Here is a 12,217-nt window from a genome sequence, read left to right as displayed (position 1 = left end):
GGGGTATCTTTACTATGACAAGTCTTTCAATTCATGAACATAGTATGTTTGACCAATCCTTAAGTTCCTTCATCAGTACTTTATAATTAATTTTATGTATTTTATAATTTTCAGCATACTGATTCTATACATGTCTTGTTACAATTATACCTAAGGATTTCACTTTGGAACATTAATTGCAAATTGCATGTGTCTTAATTTCATTTTCCACATGTTCACTATTAGTATATAAAAATGCAACTCATTTATGTATTTTGATCTTGTATCCTACCACCCTGCTGAATTCACTTGCTGGTTCTATGAGGGTTTTGTTGTTGTTGTTGTTGTTTAAAATTTATATATTTTAGGGGTGCTTGGGTGGCACAGCGGTTAAGCGTCTGCCTTCGGCTCAGGGCGTGATCCCGGCGTTGTGGGATCGAGCCCCACATCAGGCTCCTCCGCTATGAGCCTGCTTCTTCCTCTCCCACTCCCCCTGCTTGTGTTCTCTCTCTCGCTGGCTGTCTCTATCTCTGTCGAATAAATAAATAAAATCTTTAAAAAAAATTTTATATATTTTAGAGAAAGCATACGCATGTGGGGGGAGGGGGGAGGGAGAGGGAGAGAGAATCTGAGGCAGACCCTGCTCTGAGTGCTGAGCCCTACATTGGGCTCGATCCCATGACCACAAGATCATGACCCGAGGTGAAACCACTATTCAGATGCTTAATCGACTCAGCCACCCAGGTACCTGAGGTTTGTTTTTGTCATCTCTTTGAGATTTTCTATGCATACAATCTGTAAATAAGGACAATTTTATTTTTTTCTCTACATTTTACATACCTTTTTTCTTACTGCAGTGACTGGAACTTCCAGTGCTATGTTGAATAAGTCCTGGCCTTATTCCTGATCTTGAAAGGAAAGCATTCACTGTTAAGAATGATGCTTTGTAGGTTTTGTGTAGGTAATCTTTAACAAATTAAGGAAATTCCCTATTTCTAGTTGCTGAGTTTTTATCATAAATGGGTGTTGAATTTTGTTAATACTTTTCTGCATCAATTAACAAAATCTTATTTTTCTTCTTTAATTTGTTGATATGATGAATTGCATTGATTGACTTTCAAATGTTGAACCACACCTGGATTTAATCCCACTTGGACCTGGTGTATAATTTTTTTAATACATTGCTGGATTCAATTGGATAATTTTTTTGAGGATTTTTGCATCTAATTTCATGAGAGATAGTAGTCTATATTATATATATAGATTTTTTGTACTGTCGTTTTCTGGTGTTGGTAACAGACTAATACTTGGCTCATAAAATGAACTGGGAAGTATTCCCTCCTATTTTTGAAAGACATTTGTGTAAAAATAGTGCTAATTCTTATTTAAATGTTTGATAGAATTCTCTAGTAAAACCATCTGGGCCTGGAGATTTCTTTTTCAGGAGACTGATATTACAAATTCACTTAAAAAATGGTTATAGAACTATGCAGGTTCTTTTTCATCTTCGTTGACTTTTGGTAGTTTGTGCTGAGAAGCTGTTCTAGTTCTTCTGAATTGTCAAATTTATGAGTATAAAGTTGCTGGCAGTAATTCTTTATTATCCTTTCATACCTACAGGAACTGCAGGACTACCCGATTTCATCCTGATATTGGTAATTTGGGTCTTCTCTCTGTCAGTCTTGCTAGAGGCTTATCAATTTTATATTTTTCAAAGAACTGGCTTTTTGTGTCATTCATTTTCTCTGTTAACAGTTTTCTTGCTTTCAATTTTACTAATTTCTGTTCTTTATTATTTTCTTTCTTCTGTTTCATGTAGGTTTATTTTGCTTTTCTTAGTTTTTTTAAAGAAACTTAGATTATTTATTTTACACTTTTTCTCTTTTCTAATATAAACATTTGGTGCTATAAATTTCCCTCTCACCACTATTTTACCTGTATCTCATATATTTTGATATGTTGAGCTCCCTTCTCATTCAGTTCCATGCATTTTAACATTTTCTCTGAGACTTCCCCTTTGACCTATGAATAATTTAGAAGTTTGTTTATTTTCCAAAAAATTTCAGGTATAGATTCTTCATGAGTTTATACTGATACACTTTCAATCCAATTCAGGTCTATTAGGTCATGACAATCTCTTCTTACATTCATATCTCCTTTCCCCCAGCTGAGAATCCCCATTCTCAAGGACACCAAAGATGATACAATTAAGAGTATCACATTTGATTCATTTCACATTATACTCACAATAATCTCGGGTCAAAAATGACAACATCTTAGAATATAAACACCAACTGAATGCAAGGAATATTTGTTTAATTTCATTTTACATTTTAAAGGATTACCTTCTTTAGTATAATCTTGTTTTATAATTATGCAAAAATATTTCCAGGATTCCAATGACAAATCTAAAAACATGGTATAATCAAAGAAATCTAGCTTCTCCACCTTGTTCCCCTCTTTCCCTTTATGAGTAACCTCTTCTTTTTATTTTTAATGTTATAGCTGATCTTTAAAATGGTACATCTTTAATATAAACAAATGGAAAATCCAAGAATGGACCTAAGCATAAATGGGAATTTATTATGTAATAGAAACTACAATTCAAGTCAATGGGGAAAAGATGGATTGTTCAACAAATGACATTGAGACAACAGATTATCATTTGTAAAAATACAATTTAAAAGGTGGATCTTGACCACTCTCCATTCATCAAATAAATTCTTGATGGATAACACTTAAATATATTTTTTAAAGCAAAGCATAAAAGAAGTAGGGTAGTTTTTTACAAAACTAAACATATGCTTATCACACAACCTAGCAATGGCACCCCTTGGTATTTACACAAAGGAGTTGAAAACTTACGTCCACACAAAAACCTACATACAATTGTTCACAGTAGCTTTATTCATAATTGCCAAACGTTGGGAGCAATCAAGATGTCTTTCAGGAGGTGACTGGGTTAATAATCTTTATATCCAGACAATGGCTTATTATTCAGTGTTAAAAAGAAATGAGCCATCAAGCCATACAGCGACCTACAGGAATCTTAACTGTGTATTACTAAAGGAAAGAAGCCAATCTGTAAAGGCTACATACTGTTCCAACCATATGACTTTGGAAAAGGCAAAACTAAGGAGACAGTAAAAGGATCAGTGGTTGCCAGGGGTTAGCAGGAAGAGGAACGAATAGATGGAGCACGGAGGATTTTTAGTACAATGAAATTATTCTCTGTGATACTATAATGGTAGATATGTAACATTATACATTTGTCAAAACCCAGAGAATACACAACACCAAGAGTGAACCCTAATGTACACTATGGTCTTTGGATGGTCATGAGCATTGATTTAGGTTCACTGATTATAACAAACGACCACTCTGGTGTGGTTGGTAATAGTGGGGGAGGTTATATGGAGCAGAGCAGGTGGGGGTACGCATAGTGTATATGGGAAAGCTTCTTGCTTTCCACTCTCTTCTGCTGTGAGTCTAAAACTGATCTAAAAAATAGCTTTTTAAGATAAAAAACCAGGGTGGGGTGCCTGGGTGGTACAGTCAATTAAGCATTCGACTCTTGGTATTAAGTGTCCAACTGTTGGTTTTGGCTCAGGTTCTGACCTTGGGGTCATGAGATCAAGCCATGCACACAGCCTGCTTGGGACTCTCTCACTCTTTCTCTGTGTCCCCCCCCCCTTTATGTATTTACATAAATCTTAAAAAAAAAAAAGGCCAGGGTGATATTTAATAAAATCTTAGATTACCGAAGGTCTAAGAATGATTTAAAATCTAGAAGCCATAATGGAAAGGCAATTTTAATTACTTTTTAATAAAAATTGAAGACTTCTTTAAGGCTGTGATATTGCGATTTATAATAAATATATATTTGGTTTTTGTCCATGGTTCCTGGCACAGAGCTCCTAAACTCTTATAATTTCCTAAGTGATAAAAGCACTAGGAGCATCTTTTGTTCTAATATTTGGTCTTTGACTCCCTTTTCTGACACAAAGTTCCTAAATCCGTTGGAATTTTCAGGGAGATGAGAGTGTCTTTTGTTCTATGAGGTGACTCTTGGTGGGCTCCTAGATAGCTTCAGGATGGGGACTGGTCACCAGAAAGAGCAAGCCATGATTAGAAGCCTGGGCCTTTCAGCCCCACATCCTATCCTCCTGGAAGGGGAGAGATACCAGAGATGGAGTAAATGATCAATCATGCCTATGTGATGAAGCCACCATAAAAATCTCAAATGTCTGGGGTTTACTGAGCTTTTTGGGTTGGTGAATACACATACATGCCAGGAGGGTGACATAGCCCAAATCCATGGGGACAGAAACTCTTGCACTTGGGAAACTTTTTGGCTTCGTCCTGGGCATTTCTTCATTTGGCAATTCACCTGCATCTTTTCTCATATCCTTTATTATATAATAAACCAGTAACTATAAGTAAATATTTCCATGAGTTCTGATGATTGGGAACCCCAATTTCTCGTGGTAGGTCAGAAGTACAGGTGACAACCCGGGACTTGCAATTGGCATCTGAAATGGGAGGTGGGGGAAAGGGAGTTTTGGGGACTGAGCACTCAGCCTGTGAAATCTGATGCTATCTTCAGGTAGAGAGTGTCAGAATTGAGTTGAATGGCAGGACACCCAGCTGGTGTAGCAGAGAATAGCTTGGTGTGTGGAAAGCCCACATCTCTGCTGTCAGAAGTGAAGTGTGACCACAGTGTGAGAGGAAAAAAGAAACAAAGGAAGAGCAGTGTGTTTTCCCTTCACAAAGGCCAAAAAGAAAAAGAAGAAAAAAAAAAAGAAGCCATAAATAAAGTAAAAATTCAAATGAAAAACTGAAAATGAATAGACAGTTAAAGCAGCAGACAATGGGGTAATCATTTAAAAGCCAAATAGCTCTTGGAACCTGGTAAGAAAAAGATGAGAAACCAAAGAGAAAAAATGAGAAAAGGACATGAATAGAGTTAATAAGAAAAAAGAAACACAAATTCCCAATAAATGCATGAAAAGTTGTTCTAATCTGACCTATAATTATCATGGAAGAAAGTAAAATAGACTCCCACCTCTCAGGCTGACAAAAATGTACAAGATGATAATCCTTAGGATTTGCGAAGATGAAGGGATACATTTTTGGTGGATGTAAATTGATGCAACTTTGGGGAGGACAATTTAGGAGGACTTTTCCAAAAGAAAAATAAATATAACCTTTGGGTGATTCCACTTCTGGGACAGCATCATATAAAATATGTATCAGAGCGGTTATTACAATATTGCTTTCAATAGACAAAAACATAAAAATATGCCTAAATGATTACCAACAGGGGATGGCGAAATAAATGAAGATTCATTCATGCATCAAGAATACAGCAGGTATACATATTGATGGAGAAAGGTATCCATAATCTACAGTTTAGTGAAAAAAGATTTGAGGCAATATACATTAAATGACTGCACCGATTACATAAAAAGATGTCCAATATGTATTGCTTAGTTCAAACCACGCTGCAGAGCAGTACATACTGAACTTTTTACCCTTTAGGTAAAAGAAATGTATGGACACAGAAAATTGCCCTCCCAAATCTCTAAGAACCTAGTTAGGAATGGATGCCTCTGAGGAAAGGAACAGAAGATGTATAGAGAAGTAAGAACAAACTTCGTTTTTCACTCTTTACCCTTTCTTATTGTTTAAACTTTTCCCCATAATTATCTTCCAACTTAAAAAGAATAAAAATACAAACATGAAAATAAAAAGGACTTTTAAGCATGAAGTAATGACGCAGAAAGGAGTACAGGGATGATGGATTAGCATGATTAGAATAGGTATGATTTCCATTTCCCTAACAGCTTTGATGAGTTCAGATTTTTGCAAATATAATAAACGATATGCTAATAAGCCCGAGGATAAAAACTGTTTACTCTTCATTTAGCAAAATAATAAACAGAGGCAATAGGAAATAAACATTTATCTTCCATCACTAGCAATTTAGCAACTCACAACTAGACTGAAGGCTTTGGTCAGCTTTAATTTTGTGTGAACCAATTCGTAGCATCCCTATCTGTTGCTATAGAAACAACTGTGACAAAAAAAAAAAAATCATAACCCTTATTGTTGAATCTCCTCAAACAGGAAAAGAGGAAGGTCTTTCGAGGTGGTGAAAAGCTACATATAACCTTATTAATTAGCAAATTTAATAATAAAGACTCTGGACAATAGGCAGAGAGAAAACATATCCGAGTCTAAGTGTCATACATTTGCAGGCTTTTCTTAGTTTGGGAAGTACCACAGGCAAGCACTGTTCTGCTTCTGAAAGCCCTATTCTGTTAAGAATTTTGTTTACTGCTTTTAGATCATTCTTTCATTTGTAGAAAGAGAATAAAGGGGTTTCTATTTAAAGTTTTGAAAAGCTATTTTAAGCACCCCTCATCTGCCTAAGCAATCAACAGTATTTCTATTTCATTCTTATTAAGAACATGAGGATTTTAACGTAGATGTAGTACATTTGGCAACAACAATTAGATTTGACTGTTCAGCTTGGTAGGTGTTGTCTTCTGCCACAAAAGCAGATTTCTGAAGAGGACATACTGGGCTGCATCAAATGTTCCTGACAGTAATAAGAGGAGATGCTTGTCAACAGAATGATGGAATCATGCCATGATACGGTAGTAAGGCACCGAAAAAGGAAAATCCAGCTTTAACTTCTTTTGAGAGAAGGGCACCATTTTTTGCTAACTGATATAAGATGCTGAATGATACAAATCAATTACGGTGGGTTCCTCTCAAGTAAGAAAAAACAATAATAATGAGAATTTGAAGACTGATACAAAAAGCTCGGTGGCATTTTATGCCTTTGTTAGGGTCCAAAGCATATAAGATTATTCAACTCTGTTTTCTCCCCTAAAAGCCAGCAGCAGCAAATAAAACTGATTTCAAATTAAAAAATCATTTTGACTTAATGTCATATCTTTTAAACTAATCTGATACAGGAAAGACGTTAGGGTTTGAAGCCAACAGCCAAGAAAGAAACCCTGAGACGTATTTGGTGCAAAAAGGTGGTTTTATTAAAGCATGGGGAACATCGCCAGTGGGCGGAAAGGGCTGCACTGGGGTGGTGAGGAGTGGCTGATTATATACTTTCAAGTTGGGAGGGGGTTAGGGATAGTGTAAGCCTCCCAGGTATTTTGGAAGCAAGGTTTCCAGGATCCTGCGTGGATTAACTATTGTTGGGAAAGGTCATTTATTATTGTTTAGTAAACCCTCAGTCATGAGACCCTTCAGATGTATATCGGTGGGTCCTATGCTTGGAGGGTGATTGCCAACATGTATGGGGGGGAGGGTAGAGGTAAAGGAAGTTTCCAAAGGAATTTTTATATCTTAAAGTAGACTTACAGGGTCCTGGAGGTTGGGCTAAGATTACCTTTGGCCCTTGGCAATTATTAACATCTAGGCAGAGGAATGTCACTCTGCCTGTTTCAAGGTCTTGTCAACGGGCTGTAACTAATAAAGAATTAAATAATTTTTCTCCTGCCTTTGTTTCCCACATCATAACCTACATATTTTCAGTCTGTGGGCTACTATGCAATTAAGGAACAGTGAAATTTTAATTTTAAATACTTTACCGAGCTGCTAGAAAATCGGGTAAATCCAATACCTAACTGGGTTCAGGAAAAGGGTTGGGAACAGAAGGTCGATAAATAATTCCAGCCACTCTCATAGGAACGGTGGCAGGGAACACTAAAAAAGCTCTCCAAGCAGGAGACCAAACAAGCCTCTTTCACAAGAAAGGGAGAGAAGGAGGTTCATATGGAGTGTCTAGTATTCAGTTATTTCTTCATTAACAAATATTTGGCAAATGAAGATTGAGTAATGAATAAGACTAAAATGGTCTCTATGCTCAAGCAGCTTTCCTTAGAACAAGAAGCACACATAAAACAGAAAAACAAATGAGTGAATGAGATAATTGCAAATAGTTTTGAGTGGAACAGATTTCCACACTTTGGGGATACCATCCTTTCCCCCACACACAGCAACGACAGAGCAAATACAAATGTGAAAGTTAAAGACACAGGTCATGCTCAGAAACAAGATGAGTATCTTCATGGATGAGAGCATGAATAGAAACACAATGGTATCCAGAACATACAAAGAACTCTCAACACTCAGTGGTAGTAAGCAGTCCAATTAGAAAATGGACAAAAGACCTGAACATGTATTTTACCAAAGAGAAGTTATGATGGTACAAATGAGCACATGAAAAAAGGCTCGACATCGTTAGCCACTTGGGAAACACAAATTAAAACCACAATGAGATATCACCACACAGCTATTCAAACAGCTAAAATAAAAACGGTAATGGCAAAAGCTGGCGAGGGTGCAGAGAAACTGGATCTCTCATACACTGCTGGTGAGAATGTAAAATGTTAGAGCCACTCTAGAACACAGTTTGACAATTTTTTTTACCAAATTTAGTATGCACTTACCACACACCCCAGCAATCACACCCTTAGACATTTATCCCAGAGATATGAAAACTTCACAACCTGAATGGATCTCAAGAGTATTATGCTGAGTGGGAAGAAAAAAAGAAAAACTTATCTCAAAAGGCTACATATTGTCTATCTCCATTTACATAACATTCTAGAAATAATAAAACTATAGAGATGGAGAAAAGATTACTGGTTGTCAGGGGATGAGGTGGTTTGGGGGTGGGGAAGAGATGGGGTGGATAGCATGAGAGACCTCTTTTGTGTGGACATAACATTCCTGTATCTTGATTTTGGTGCTGGTTACCTGAATCTATACTTGGAATAAAACTGCATAGGAAACTGCCCCCCCCCCACACACAAAGGGGAGTTAAAAAATTCAGTATTCACTGAATTGAAAATTTGGAAAATTTGGAAACTGAACAAGGTCTGTAGTCAGTCAGCAGTGACATACGGACGGCCATCTCCTTGTCTCGATATTGTACTAACGGTCATAGAAGATGCCAGCAGGGGGGATGCTGGATACTCGGTACGTGGGACTCTGTACTATTTCTGCAGCTTCCTCCAAGTCTGTAATTTTATTTCACAATAAAAAGGTTTTTTTAGAGGAGGAGAGAAAGATGGACTGTTCAATAAATTAAATATTGTTTATCCACAGGGGTACAAAGACAATAAAACCCCTACCTTTTTTTTTTTTTTTAAGATTTTACTTATTTACTTGACACAGAGAGAGAGCACAAGTAGGGGAAGCAGCAGGCAGGGGAGAGGGAGAAGCAGGCTCCCAGCCGAGGGGTGGCGGGGAACAGATGCAGGGCTTCTTCCCATGACCATGACCTGAGCCAAAGGCAGACGCCTAATGACCAAGCCACCCAATGACTGAGCCACCCAGGCACCCCAATAAAACCCCTATTTCATACTATACAGTAAAATTCTAGAGGGCACAAAAATTTCATTTAGAAGAAAAAATAAGGGATCTTTATTATATTAGGATAAAAAGAATTTCTTAAATAAGATGTTTTTAAAAGCATCAGCTATAAAGGAAAACTTTGATAATCTAATCTTATTCTTATTTAAAACTGTGTAACAAAAGACAACAAAAACAAATTTCAAAGACAAGCACCATTTCCCTTAGAACACAGGAAGCTGAAGCTGGGAAGGACAAGGAAACAAATTCTCCCCTCGGGGCCTCCAGAAAGGAATGCAGCCTGCAGCCAGACACCTTGATGTTAGCCCAGGAGAGCCGCGTCGGACTTGTAACCCACAGAACTGTAAAACAGCGCACTGCTGCTGATTTAAGACACTGGCTGGGTGGTAACTTGTTACAGCAGCAACAGGAAAACTGCCACAAGTGACTTACCTCTGTGGATTTCCAAGCATTAATCTTGACTGGTAGTGTTTCCTGGGACAACACATTTCCACAAGGCAACTGAGTATCTTGGCACTGCTCTTGTTTCGATCCTGCCTTGGAAGTGTTTTCTGTCAACAACATAAAGCTAAGATTTCACTTAGGCAAAAAATAGTAATGTGTTTACATTAGATCACAATTTTTGAGTTAATTACTTCTGAAGATCCATTCTGTCTGCCACATACACATCATCCACTGATGGTCACTTTAATATATCCCTTTACAATAATTGACAAATTCAGGCCAATTTAAAAATACACCTTTGATTCTAGCCTTTTCTCCCATCAACAATTTTATTGTATGCTTTATTATTTGAAACATCTTTTTAAAAATAAGGCACAATACAGTGTAGAAAACTATAGTCTGAAAATTACCCTTAGCAAAGGAGGAATGACAACTAGAATTATTCTAATTAATATTTAAAAGAACTCTATAACGGCAGTGTGGATCTCCTGTATTCACATGTATGAGGTATAGGTTGTATGATGAGAATGCACTTTTAAACAAAATTTTAAAAAATTTAAACATAAGAGAAATGCTAGTGAAAACAGAGATTTCTGCTTGTATGTTTTTACTGAATGTAATGGTTTTGTAGTTGCCATTTTCCTCTTTTTTTTTTCCTGGGGGGGGGGAGGGGCAAAGGGAGAGGGAGAGAGAGAATCCCGAGCAGGCTCTACACCCAGTGTGGAGCCCATCATGAGGCTTGATCTCAGAACCCTGAGATCATGACCTGAGCCGAAATCAAGAGTTAGATGCTTACCCGACTGAGCCAGCCAGGCGCCCCTCCTTTCTATCTGAGTTACTGTGTAAACGAAGTAATAGCACTATCTCTCAGCATATTATTGGGTACAATAAGAAGTGTAAGAAAGCTATCTTCAAACTGGTGTTTGCACACCACTGGGGTAGGCTTCCCAAGGGCTAGGTGGGCACAGATAGTTTTAAAGGAATCAATGCCGACATCTGCCGCTTTTATATACACTCTTTCCAAAAACTGATCTGCCTGAGAATGCGACTGTGTGGCAGCATCAGGCTTGTTCTTCCCTCTTCCTCTCTCCTAACCGATTTCCTCCACTTGACAAAGAAAGACCCATCCTCTACCCATCTTATTATGGTCATCTTCCTTTATGCTGTGAGCATAAGAACCGCTAAATGCCAAACAATAGTAGAAAACACTAGTATAGGGAAGCCTCCTTCAATCAATGCAGGAAAAATCCAAAGAAAGCTCCAAAATTTGTCTTGTTTTACACATATTTCTCTTAATGGCAAAGCATGGCATAAATAACAGGGTATTTTGGTCCATACTGGGATGTTTGGTACTCAGATATACTACAGTATGGAGGAGCAGAACAGTTGACAAGTTTCATTTAATGTCCTGTGCTTTTCATCCCCCAGCTGTTGTCTAAGAACACATCATTTCTGAGGATGGGTCCTGCGAGAGGACAGAAGGAAAGCACCACACGGGAGACAGGGCACCTTATTTCATCAATGCAACAGACTTAGGACCAGGCTCCATGCCTTAGCCATCTCCCTTAGGAATGTGAGCACAACCACAGTGATGCTTATTTGAATAAAGATGTTTTCTGAAAGAAAGTTGAAATCTGATTTGGCAGACCGTTTTGACAACAAGGGCCGGCTTTGCCAACTAGGTAAATATGGTCATTATTTTCCAAAAATGGGATGAACCAAATCTGTAGTTCTGAAGAGTTGCTGCAACATAGTTCATAGTTAAAGCATATGAAACAATAAAATGATTATCTAGAGAATTATTATACTGACAGGTATAAAGCAATTAATGTTTTTCTTTTTCACACTTTCTGAGTATATTGGGTTAAAATGTAACTGGCAATAATTAATAATCATCTGATAAATTTTAGTAAAGGTTTTTTTGATGTTATTCCCAGAAATTGAGAAAGTCCATTACTCCTAATGACTGTTCAACAAATCTTTTTCTAAGTGGGTTGTTTCCAATTCTTTGCTTTCAACAACACTGAAGACAGACCTAATCAAGTCAAAAGCTGACAAGATATGAAACCATTTTTATAATAAATTACTATATAAGTCTGGAATATTACTTAAAAGGAATTCATAGAACTGACTGACACTGCTATAATAAAACACCTTCTATTCCCACCTACAATTTTACGTGAATAAGTCTTCTCAGCATTTCCATCCATAAAAATGTAAAAGAGAAACAGAATTTATGCTGAACCCTGCTTATTTCCAGCAATAAGTAGTATTCATAGGTGGGTAAACAAGCAGTTCCATGTATCTCATAGAAACATGTATTTCCAATAAAATGGTATTCTTTATGTTTAATGTGTTTATAAAAATTTATAATACACTTATGTGG

At 37.1% G+C, this 12,217-nt stretch overlaps 1 protein-coding gene across 1 annotated transcript in view; it reads right to left on the bottom strand.

Moving 5' to 3' along the window:
* The window catches only part of ENTHD1 (ENTH domain containing 1), a 97,489-nt gene that overhangs the window by 49,488 nt on the left and 35,784 nt on the right, over positions 1–12,217 (bottom strand). The window contains exon 3 of the mRNA XM_045779545.2: positions 9,820–9,938. Within this exon, the coding sequence (XP_045635501.1) occupies positions 9,820–9,938 (119 nt within the window). The remainder of the gene's footprint in view (positions 1–9,819; positions 9,939–12,217) is intronic.

The sequence above is a fragment of the Ursus americanus genome, chromosome 17 (assembly GCF_024610735.1).
Source record: "Ursus americanus isolate L20-20 chromosome 17, mUrsAme1.1.p, whole genome shotgun sequence".
Taxonomy (NCBI): Eukaryota; Metazoa; Chordata; class Mammalia; order Carnivora; family Ursidae; genus Ursus; species Ursus americanus.
The sequence above is the reverse complement of the archived record's forward strand: the minus strand, read 5'-3'. Positions and strand labels throughout refer to the sequence as shown.